Raw genomic sequence first — 12,756 nt, 5'->3', positions numbered from 1 at the left:
TTTAAAATTTTTTTTTCTATAGCAACTTTCTTTCTAGTGATAAATTAAAGAAAAAAATTGTCCTGTTAAAAAATATTCACATGATTCAGTTTTCAAGCGAGTTAAAGTCTAGACTCTTTGAAAATTTCATTTTCTTTTGTGACTAAAAATTCCGTAGAGTAAATTAATTTTTTTTTTTTTTTTTAGGGCATGGGGGGGCAAGTTGGGACCAATTAGATTATTTTCAATTAAATTTTGACTTCAAATATTTCTTAAAAAAATAAATCAATTAATTTTTTTTATTTCGTGTTTACACTAGAATTTTTTTTCTCTAAATACTTTTATTTCCGACCCAACAGATACCAGTTTCGAGGACAAAAATTTACTCTTAAGTACCTTATTATGAGTTTATTGTATAGTATTTATTGGTACCCTCAATAAAACCATAAACTTAAAGCTTACGGTAATTCATACTTTTTCAAATATTTTTTTTTTTTTTCAAGGTAAAAATATTAATTCTAAAAAAAACAAAAAAATTTGTACTTGAAAACACGTGCACGACTAATGCATCTGCTCGACTTTCGTAAGCGATAATTGATAACTTCTATTGTACGAAAAAAACAAAATGATCTCATTGAGATAATAACAACAATAATAATAATTATTATTATTATTATTACAAAGGCGATAAAGCTAAGTGGAATTTTTTAAAATATTATTTTCATTATTTCAATTAAATAAAAATCTATTTAAAAGATATCATTTCATACAGCTGCAGGCTAGTGCGCTAATTGTTCAAGTGTTTAAAAAAAAAAATAAGATCTACATCTACTAAAATTTATTTATAAAAAAAAAAAAAATAGATCATAGCGTGATGCAATAAATCAAAATACTAGCTCGTGTTCAAAAAAAAAAAAATAGTGGTCGTAAAATCTTAAATGAAAATAACCAACAAAACTATGAATGTCGTAGGTAAAAATTCTTGGATGGAGTCGTGGTAGAGAAAAATTTTATCTTCATTTTTTATTACTGTGGGATATAATGGACAGTGTTAGAAATAAGTAATAGGTAGTTACTGATTTTGTAAACAGTTTTACCGTCTATGTCCCGATACAAACAAAATGACCTTTAGACTCTACTGTTAAAGATTATGGACTTTGGACTCCATACTGTCTATAGACTTTAGACTATGCTCTAGGGTCTAAATATATGGACTTTTATTCTAATTGTACTTTAATATGTTTTTTTTTGTTATCTGATAATTATTGTCACAATAAGGTTACTCGTATAAAAATAACATATATGGTTAAAATATGTGTGAAAATATATGATAAATATCAGAAAATATATGTGGCGAATTTAACTCCATTTTCTGATGTATTCTTTTTTTTATTAAAAAATATAATATTCATCATATATGAGTCCGTATATGTTTAGTATATATAAAATATATATGTCAATCATATACAAAAAATATATTTTCATCATATATGAAAATATATATTCTTGTCATATACAAAAACTATATTTTTATCATACATAAAAATATATATTTCTATCATATATGAAAAATATATTCTGATCATATATAAAAACATATATTTATATTGTGTATGGAAAAAAAAAAGTTTCTTATATATATGACCCACTCCAATTAAATTAGATATAAATTTTAATATACTCTTAAAATTGCAGATAAAATTATCGAAATTAGTTAATTTTAAGCGAATATATAATATATCCATATACATATACATACATCGAATAAAATATATGCTTAAATATAACAAAGAAAATATATGGTGGCATATATAATATAAATTATATGCTACCATATATTTCATTTCATATAAAAATTTTATATTTTTTGAATATAAAAGGAAATATATCAATACAATATATTATAAGGTAAATGTAAATGTATATATGGCTTAATATAAAAAACATTTAAGTTATATATATGGAATACATATATTTACTACTGTATATAATTTTATATTAAATCGGCGAAAATCTCTATATGACTTTTTATAATATACAATATAATATATCATATATTTTTTTGTTGCAAACATATATGATTTTATATATTTTAACCATATATTGTTTTTTCATACGGGTACGTCCGAAAAAAATCTGTTTTTTTTTTTTAATTAAATATTAATTAATTTATCTATTAATTTTTTTTTATCAAAAAAAAAATAAGAAATGAGATCTTTGATGAAAAAGTCTTACGCTAATGTTAAATCATATTGCGCACGCTGGTCACACTTACGGCATGCGTAGTTCATATATATGTATATATATATATATATGTGTGTGTGTGTATGGATATGTGATGGTCTACAGAGATGGAGTTGAATAAAAAACGGGGAGTATTTGTAAAATAAGTTTGAAATGATAATTTGTGTGTGTGAGTAAAAGCGATGTATTTATATATTTATATTTATGTGGATATGGAAGTAGAGGTTGATGTTGATGATGAGGTATATTGGTGTTATATATGTCTATCGCATGCTTTTACGCTCGCCGACATCCTGTCCACTCTATCGTACGATCCATCTGACTGCACGCATTTATTATTTTAACAAATTTATATATATATGGATATATGTGAACAAATATACTCAACTCTTTGTACTTCTTCATTTTTTATGGGCTTATTGTAAATAAATGGACAGTACATTTAGTGAATATTTTATCATTAGACATATTTTTATTGCTCCGCTTGTGAGAATTCTATATATTTTCTTTTTTAATTTAAATTTTTTTTTGCGGACAATTCGCTACTTTACTTTAGTTTTTGATAATTTTTTAAGTGAAAAAATTTAAATTATGGACAAATTCTTTTGATAATTAATAACTGAATTTAATTACTCTAAAATTTCCAAAATTTTTTTAACTAAATTTTGAAATAAATCTTTTCCCGCTAACAAAAAATATTTCGAAAAATTGCGCCTATAATTTTTTAAATTTTCTACACGCGCATATTTTTATTTTTTAATTTTTTTGCAATTTATTTTTCAAAAATAAAATCCGAAAAATTTTTTTATTGTCTGTTAACTTTAGGTTCATGAAAACTTCCTCCAATAAAAAATCATTAATTAATTTCATTAATAAATTACCGACTGTATTTTCATTAATAAACAAAAGTCCATTAGATTAAAAATTTCCCACCATTTTTTAAATTCAAAATTCATGAAAATTGATTTTAAATTTTGTATTAAATTCATGAGTTTAAATGTCGCAGACATATGCAAATTTAAATTTATTAATTAATATAATAAATAATTAATAAAATAGAATTTTAAAAAAATGGGCATTTAAAAAATTTAGTAATTAGTAAGTGTATTTTTTTTAAATATAATTTTTTTAAATTATTCCTCTATTTATTTAAAATTTTAAAATTATCTGGTCTACGACATTTAAACTCATATTATTTATTAATTCATTGACGAAAAAAATTTTAATCAAAATTATCGGTAAAAAATTTAATGACATCCTTAAATAATTAAGAATAAATTTAATTACATCCAAATCTATAAATAAACAAATTAATAACAATAATAATAATGTCTAACATAAATAGTATTAAAGTTCCCACAAAATAAAGTATATATAGCGTGATCTACGTATGTCAAGGAATGTCCCATGTGTCGCCGCGTGAATTCCCACACATCAACAGGTCTCAGGAGGGCTAAACTGCTGTGCGCCCCCACCCCTCTCTTGCCCCTCCCTTGAAAATCGGTCTGAGCCCCCTCCCTTGTCTCGGATGCATTGGCATGCGGTCTTTGAGTCCGAAAACGTCAAACAGTTACTCGCCGACTCGGAACATCTCCGATCCGACGATCTCCTAATTTCAAATTACTTTAGTCCGAACCGCGGCACTATCACTTGGATACCTCATCACTATCAGATAATTTGTCTGGTTGATAAGAAAAGATTAAATATTAAGCTAGTGTGTGTTGTGTTGATTTAGATCTGTCTCGAGTTCTAAGTGTGTTGTTTTTTTTATTTAAATATAAGTTATATATTTATTTATTTGGTGTTGTTCATCCAACAAATGGTGGATTACTGCAAGTACAAAATGTCAGGCAGCGACGAAGAATTTGACCAACAAACCCAGTCTGGAATGTCCAAAGCGGAATTGCGTAGGGTAAATTTTTTTTTTTATTTTTGCGTATTGCGTAATTAAAATTTTTTTGGTCACTTAAATTTTTTATAAGTAATTAATTATTAATTTATTATCAAAGCTAATTATGTATCGATATATTACAGAGTAATAAACCGATCATGGAAAAAAGAAGACGAGCGAGAATAAATCAGTGCCTTGATGAATTAAAAAGTCTTATTTTGGAAGCCATGAAAAAAGACGTAAGTATTTTTTTTGAAAAAAAATTTTTTTTTATTCAAACCATGGGTTGATAAATCGATGGGAAAATTCGAGGTCTTATGGAATTAGAAAATTTTTTTGCTGACCCATTTTACCCTGGATCTTTCCAAAATTTTTCGCAATCAAAAATCAATTTTTTTACCGAACTTCCGGGTGACCATTCTACCTCAGTTTCCCTTTTTGTAGAGCCCGGGAATAATTTAGATTTAAAATTTTCAAAATTTTTTTTCACAAAACCTCGAATTTTTTTTTGGGTAGACGACAGATCAAAAAAAAAATTTTCAATCTTGGCCGGTATAAATAATTTTTTCCGGAGATTAAAATAGTATCAAACAAACGGAAATGACCATTTACGTATTTGATTAAGTCCAGGCTAGTAAATAATAGCCGCCCTTAGCTAGAAAAAGCATCTATTTGATTTAATAAACGATCGAATTAAATGATTAAACGCTGGGTTTATCACAACAAAAACCCTTTATATAAACATATAATTGAATTGGCTTATAAACGTCTCCAAAGGCCTCAGGACATGCCCCTGCGTCCAGATGACTTCCGTTACCTGCTCGATTTCTGTTCACATCCACCTAGTATACTATCCCGGGCACACACATATATATATATACAAAACACATATGTAGTGTCTGTCCATTTTGACTGGTCGGTTTGCACGTAACGCCCCCTCCGCCTCCGTGGGAACCGAGTAATTATTAAAAAAACTAAACTGAAAAATAATCCCTAAGAAATGAACCCAAGAAAAAAAATAATAATATGAAAATATAAGAAGCGTAAAAAAATCATCTCACGTTACAAGAGACCGCCCGAAATGGATTTTCACGCGGTACGAGCTAACATCCGATTGTTATCGATTCCTTTATTCAGTAGATCAGCGGGAATATTTTTTTCTAGACGGACTTGGACTTAGACTTAGACTTGGTCTCGGACTCGATCCTTACCCGTATGAAAAAACAATATATGGTTAAAATATATAAAATCATATATGTTTGCAACAAAAAAATATATGATATATTATATTGTATATTATAAAAAATCATATAGAGATTTTCGCCGATTTAATATAAAATTATATACAGTAGTAAATATATGTATTCCATATATGTAACTTATATGTTTTTTATATTAAGCCATATATACATTTACATTTACCTTATAATATATTGTATTGATATATTTCCTTTTATATTCAAAAAATATAAAATTTTTATATGAAATGAAATATATGGTAGCATATAATTTATATTATATATGCCACCATATATTTTCTTTGTTATATTTAAGCATATATTTTATTCGGTGTATGTATATGTATATGGGTATATTATATATTCGCTTCAAATTAACTAATTTCGATAATTTTATCTGCAATTTAAAGAGTATATTAAAATTTATATCTAATTTAATTGGAATGGGTCATATATATAAGAAACTTTTTTTTTTCCATACACAATATAAATATATGTTTTTATATATGATCAGAATATATTTTTCATATATGATAGAAATATATATTTTTATGTATGATAAAAATATAGTTTTTGTATATGACAAGAATATGTATTTTCATATATGATGAAAATATATTTTTCGTATATGATTGACATATATATTTTATATATACTAAACATATATGGACTCGAATATGATGAATATTATATTTTTTAGTATAAAAAAAAATATATCAGAAAATAGTTAAATTCGCCACATATATTTTCTGATATTTATCATATATTTTGACCATATATGTTGTTTTTATACGGATAGAAAGATGGAGGTGGGAATAAGAATTGAGGGTAATGAAAATTTTAATTGAGTTATATTTAGCCGGATAGTATGTAGTGGTGTAATAAGCGAATGAATGAATGAATGAAGTGTATTCTATTTCCGAGTGCCGAGAGCAGGTTCCCACACACAGTAACTCTTTAAACGACATGTGTAACCGAGCCCGAGCTACACGACTCCCACGCCTATTGTGTTGTCAAGGTGCCCGAGTTGGGCGCTAGAGAAAAACGAATATACATAAAGAAATATTGTTAAAAGTGAGCCAGAAATAGTCCAATACTAAGCCCGAACATTCTAATTGTACCACGGATTTATAGGCATAGACACGGATCCTACACACACGAGTGCTGAATCGCCTATTGGTGGCCAAAGGGCTGGTTAAGGGAATTTAAAGAATAACCTGCTCTGGGTTCTTCCTTCCCTCTCTTTTCCCATTCGCTTCTATTTGTCTTCTTCTTTTTCTTCTCCTTCTTTTCCAATGGACCAGTTTCGGTACCCAAGAAATCCTAAAATAAAAAAAAACCGAATAAAGAAAACGGCGATGGGTCCTCGAAAACTAACGGGTTCCCACGATGGATTCATCACATGGGATTTCATTCATCTCTACTGTATGGATCGCCGCATCTTTAATAAAGGAAATTGCGTGCGCTCACGTAATACCAAGTTTTTTACGTCGTATTGTCAGATATTAATTTTATCGATACAAGGACCGTCTAACCACATTTAAATGCATTTGACTTCCTCGATCCTTTAGATGTCATTTCTCTATCTATACTTTGTAACAAATACTGACGTTCGTTTATGAAATTGAAGCTAACTTATACATTTGTTTGTCTTTTACAGCCGTCACGTCATTCCAAACTGGAGAAAGCAGACATACTTGAGATGACAGTAAAGCACTTGCAGTCTGTACAGCGTCAGCAATTGAGCGCTGCTGTAGCAACTGATCCAGCTGTATTGACTAAATTCCGCACGGGATTCTCTGAATGCGCTGGTGAAGTCACTCGTTATGTCAATCATCTCGAGAACGTGGACACGTCGGTAAAACAGCGATTAGTGTCGCACCTCAACAACTGTGTCAACAATCTTCAGCAGATGGCGCCCTTTTACGGCCACTATGTGCCCTATATGCCGGAGAGACTCTTCCCGGAGGTTAAGGTCGGATTCCAGGGAGACTTCCACAGTGGAGATGAGAACAACAACGCCAGTGCTCGGATACAGATTCCAAGTGGCGTGCAGTTGATACCCAGCAGACTACCAACCGGAGAACTGGCGCTTCTGGTTCCGCAGTCAGCAGGAATTTCAGCGAATTTTCCCTTCTTTCCACCAGCTAACGAGTCCCGGGTTTCTAGGACCAGTTCTGCGTTCACTCCAGTCCATCGATCACACAGTCCGCTGCTGAGTCCATCAACTTCGACATCCAGCTTTGGGGAGGAATGTCACGGGGAATATCGTCAAACGGAATCGCCAGGTCGGTTCAAGATCCCAGCTGACCACAGCTCCACTTCCTCGAAGAGTTTTTCCTCCCCGGAGACTCAGAAGGCCCAAATCAGCTCGAGCAGTGATAGGAAGTCACCCTCAGCTTTTGTGGACCCCAAGCATCCAGATGCACCGAGAAGGGAAGAGGAAGTATCAAGAGTTCGTCAACCTCTTTCAGTCATCACTGACAAAACCTACAATCGGGCCTTTCAAAGAAAGGATTTGAAAAGACACAATTCCGATGGTCTTCTTGTCATTTCCGAAAAAAGGCCCAAGTACTCAGAAGCCTCAAGCTCCTCGTCCATCAATTCCGGGCTTCATTCAACCAGACAGGAGTTCGCACATTCAGTCGAAGACTTGTCCGGAAGATCGAATCTCGCCACGAAAAATAGAAACGTAACAAACCCCCCCGCTGCAGCCTCTTCCCAGGCGAATGCCGATATGTGGAGACCCTGGTGATCTCCAGACGTTTTCTACCACAAAATTAGTCTAGAAAATTTATTATTACATTTTATTTTCTGTATATCAACTAAAAGACCTTTTGGTTTGCCTGTACGGGTTTAGTTTTTAAGGTTTTCGTGATAATTTTTTTTCCGAATTTAATTTAATCGATTGAAAAAAAAAAAGTGCTCTTATTAATTTCAAAATGGAATTTTGAAAATATCAAAGCTTTAAACTGATGTACAATATTGTAAATATTAATTATAATATATAATAGTAAATAATTATTCCAAGACTTCCATACTAATTTTTTTTAATGGTCAGTTTTAAGCCTATTTTAGTATTAGCCAATGTGGTGTGATAAAATGTATGATTTATAATAAAAGACTTTATAAAAAAAAAAAAAGAAAATTGCGTAAATAGTATAAAGTTATTTGAAACCCCGTATCAAACGTTTTTATCCTTTTACTTTTTCTTTATTTTGTTCCCAGTTTTCCTCTTCTCCTTTTACCTTTTTTTAGCTTTTTTGTCTATGATACGGAGCAGTCTTTTATGTAGTTCTCTTTTAAGAGGTGTTAAGCATACCCGACTTTGCGGTACCGTGGTCTTTTTCTTTTTACCCGATAATAAAGGAATAAAAAGATGCAGAGAACGAGAATTCCAACCACCTGTTACTCCTCAGAAAATAATATAGACTCTTATATACACATATATATATATATATATATATAATATTTATATACATATATATGTAACCTACTCTGATAAAATATATGTACTAATTTATCGACCAAGCTTGCAGTCTTGTCTTCGAGTAACGAAAACCATCAAATTTTTTTTGAGGAAAAATTTCTCTACGATAAAAATATGAGCAGTCGATAAAAATATAAAAAATATGATCGAGTTAAAAAACAATATTTATATATACTTTTTAAATAAAATATTACAGATTTATATATCGATGGTGGTAATAAATTTTGTGTGAAAGTTCGTCACATCACCGCTAGACGGAGCCACGGGCTTGGAGGCTGAGAAAAATTTCAATAGAAAATCTGCGATTTATTTTTTGTGAAAAAAAAAAAATTAGGGAGGTTTATGTTAAAGGTCAAGTAAATATGCTAAAATTTGAGGTAAATATTTTTTGGGAAAAAAGAGTTGGAAGTTTTAATCTGAAGATAATTGAAAATTTAAATGTATTTTCTATGGAAAATTTGGGGTAATCCACTTTTAATACTATGGGTTATTAAAGACATTTGAATTAATGTGTAATTGAAAATTCAAAACCGTGTTAACTTTTACGAATTATTATTAATAATACAAGTACATAAGTATTATAATGACGATAATGTAATTTTCAATTATTTATGAATAATCTGAAGACACAAAAAAAGGTAGGGGTGGACTTTACTTAAGTTCATTAATTTATTAGATTAATTCAGAAATCCGGAAAAATTTGTTCAGACAAAAATTATTGTATGTTTGTATGAAAAATGTTTTTTTCGTTTTTATAAACTATGATATGAAAATTAATTCTATGACATCAAATTTAGAAGTTATAAAATTTTAATTATATAAATATTAGTCCTTATTTACATGAATCTACTTCAATACAATGTTTATACGATTCGAAAAATATTTTTTTTTTACCTCGAACTTTTTTTTTTGTCTTATTAGGCGAATTTTTTTATCGTACTAATTTCGAGTGTCAATGCAGTCGATTTTTGAAAAACTTACTACCCTGCCTCAAAATACGAATGCTAAATTTCCAATAATAATCTCGGAGAGCTTTCGGACAAATTAGCACCCGATTGAAAAAAAAAAATAATTTTATTCAATTAAATTTCGAAATTAGATTTAGGAATTTGGAAAAATCATGTCAATGTCACTCTTATTCACTTGAATTTACACCACTCCAATATTTACTCGATTTAAAACGTATTTTCTTACAATTCAAACATTTTCTGCCGCCATATTACGAGGATTTACCAAAAGTACTGATTTCGAGTGTCAATGCAGTCAATTTTCGAAATAATCACTACTCTGCTTCAAAATACGAGTTCAAAATTTCAAATAAAAATCTCGGAGAGCCCCATGAGAAGATTTGCACCCAATTTAAAAAGAACAATTTTACGAAATCGAATTTCAAAACTAGATTTAGAAATTTTGAAAAATCATGTCAATGACACTCTCATTTACTTGAATTTACACCACTCTAGTATTAACTCGATTCAAAATATATTTTCTCATAATTTAATATTTTTTGCTGCCTTATTACGAGAATTTACCAAAAGTACTAATTTCGAGTGTCAATGCAGTCGATTTTCGCAATATTTGCTATCCTGTCATAAAATATGGCCTCAAAATTTCACACAAAATTCTCGGGGATCTTTCCCTCTCTTCTGACAAAGAGGAATAAAGTATATTGATATTTATTTAGTTATTAAATGACTATATAGTTAAGATTGATGGACAGAGAGAACAGAAAGCTAGAAAAGCAGTAGCCATCCACAAAGCCTTAAACTAAATATCTCTCGTATAAATAATTACTATAGCTCGAAGCAATTACGATAAGTTATGGTTTGCTGGTACAATTTGCAATGTCAAGACATAAACACTGCTACCGCTTACATTTGAATACATTAAACCGAGAGTCCGCTGATTGGTTAACTTTAAACCAGGTATACGCCCGTATTGGTACGTGACGTACGATCTGGTTGACGATTTTTATTGCTCAGCCTTGAACGTTTTTTTATCCATTATTTTTAATCCCGTCTACTGGCAATCGCAATTTAAATTAGAAAAAAAAATTCGAGTTTTCGCTAAATAAATTTCGATAAATTACCGATTATTAAAAACGCGACGCGAAACCGCGAAAACCAAACTATTAGTTTCCAATAATAAATATGTGATTTTTTTTTTCTGTTTCGCCATAACTGAAATGAAGTTCCATCAGAAAATCCGAAAATCAGAGAATCAGAGTAATAAAATATGTTGTTGGAAAATAAATCCGCGATTGTGGAAGAGGATGAAGAACCGATGGACGTGTGGCGAGTAAGCTATTTACTCTGTGGTAAACTGATTCGACCAAGCAACCAAATTTTCATTTGTACTCATTCGATGTTTTAATGTGTTTTTGCGGTGTCAGTCATTCAAAGTTAATCACTGACCAGTTACCTACACTCTTGACCATCAGATCATCAGCGTAAAATAAACTACAGACCAGTTAATATTAAATATAAAATATCATTCCGGAGTATCTTTAAAAGACTGTAACTGAATATCGGTTGTTTTGGGATGTCACTGAGCACATTAATTATAAACTATGGTCGCTGGCAAGCAATATATGTGGACATGTACATGTATATGTAATATAAAGCAATTGTCGGTTTACCAACTCTCATTTACAACAAATCTACTCTACTATTTTTATTATTTATTTTAATCTTGTATCTTCTATTTAAAGTCGGCTATTTGTTGTACATCCGTCCGCATACGGGGTTGAGTCTTTTACTCGTCATTGTTCTTGACAAAATGTAATATAGTTTTAAATGTGTAAAATAAATTAAAACAAGTGTTTTTAAATCGACTATTGGCTTATGAATTTTTATTTTATTTGATTTTTCAATTCTGCCAATTGGTATCGAAAAAAAAACACAAGTTTTTAGTGGACAGACGGTTTTGTATAATATGTGAATTTTTTTTTCTTATTTATTTCGAAACTTTTAATTGGTAGTAGAAATTATGAAATTTTTGGAACATGGGCGAACACTACTAAGATATTTTTATTTTAATAAAATATAGCGATATGTGGGTAATTAATTGAGATAATTAGTGACCTAAGATGGTCATTGAAAAGGAAATTTAATTCTCTACAACTTTGGTCTTAGGAAAAAAATTAGTGGAGTCGATAGATTTTGAGATATCGCGATTTGAAATAATAAAAATATCACGGGTTTAGTACAAATTCGGTGTAAGGAATTTATATAAAGCTATATCTTGGTGATTAATAAAAATAATTGTACATCTGAGGTGAGTTCTGAAAAGGGAATTAAATTCTCTACAATTTTGGACTCATTAAAAAATTTGCTAGAGTCGATAGTTTCGAAGATATCGTGATTTGAATTTCGTATAAAAATAGTAGATTTAGTAAAAGTTCGGTGCTGGGTATTAAAGTGCTTAGACAGCCATATCTTAAAAACGCGTAGTAATAGGATATTTTTTGTAAGGACTGAACTTGTAGAGAATCGAATTTCCGTTTTGGGGAGCAGGTCAGACGTTTAATTATTTCAATTTCTTGGGGAGAAATTAATAATTAAAGTTTGGGTTATTAATGATGTTTTAGATCGGTTATTTATATTTTTATAAACAGAGGCAGTCGTTAATTGTTTTGGATAAGAAAAGTTGGATAATTTAATGGGGATGTAAAATGTAGGGGAGTTAATCGAGATCGATTGGGTGAAACGAGCGAGAAATACGAAAGACATTTATCTAGTTGTGTTCTCTGGTGAGTAGTTTGAAACTTTATAGAGTGGTTCGCGGTCGAGTAGGGTGGCTGCTCCTTTCTCACTTCAATCGCGTCTGCTTTCCCTCCCAACACCAAACGGTCAAGATAAAGACAAAGATAAAGATAAACGAGTTGCGCAAATTAATAACTCACGACTCATAAA

At 30.1% G+C, this 12,756-nt stretch overlaps 2 protein-coding genes across 2 annotated transcripts in view; both read left to right on the top strand.

Moving 5' to 3' along the window:
* Positions 1-12,756, top strand: part of LOC103574706 (POU domain, class 6, transcription factor 2) — a 506,104-nt gene that overhangs the window by 311,500 nt on the left and 181,848 nt on the right. The gene's annotated exons all lie outside the window — the stretch shown is intronic.
* On the top strand, positions 3,806-8,365 carry LOC103574711 (transcription factor HES-1-A). The gene is made up of 3 exons (XM_008554220.2): positions 3,806-4,135; positions 4,258-4,353; positions 7,013-8,365. The coding sequence occupies exons 1-3, from the start codon at positions 4,043-4,045 to the stop codon at positions 8,105-8,107; spliced, it is 1,284 nt and encodes a 427-aa protein (XP_008552442.1). The 5' UTR covers positions 3,806-4,042; the 3' UTR covers positions 8,108-8,365.

The sequence above is a fragment of the Microplitis demolitor genome, chromosome 9, assembly GCF_026212275.2.
Source record: "Microplitis demolitor isolate Queensland-Clemson2020A chromosome 9, iyMicDemo2.1a, whole genome shotgun sequence".
In the NCBI taxonomy this organism is placed as follows: Eukaryota; Metazoa; Arthropoda; class Insecta; order Hymenoptera; family Braconidae; genus Microplitis; species Microplitis demolitor.
The sequence above is the reverse complement of the archived record's forward strand: the minus strand, read 5'-3'. Positions and strand labels throughout refer to the sequence as shown.

Bases quoted from the DNA above. Each gene is read 5' to 3' on its own strand.
- LOC103574711 (XM_008554220.2), top strand. From the start codon at position 4,043: ATGGTGGATTACTGCAAGTACAAAATGTCAGGCAGCGACGAAGAATTT. The intron at 4,136-4,257 runs GTAAATTTTTTT...GATATATTACAG, and splicing joins CCAAAGCGGAATTGCGTAGG to AGTAATAAACCGATCATGGA. The intron at 4,354-7,012 runs GTAAGTATTTTT...TGTCTTTTACAG, and splicing joins TGGAAGCCATGAAAAAAGAC to CCGTCACGTCATTCCAAACT.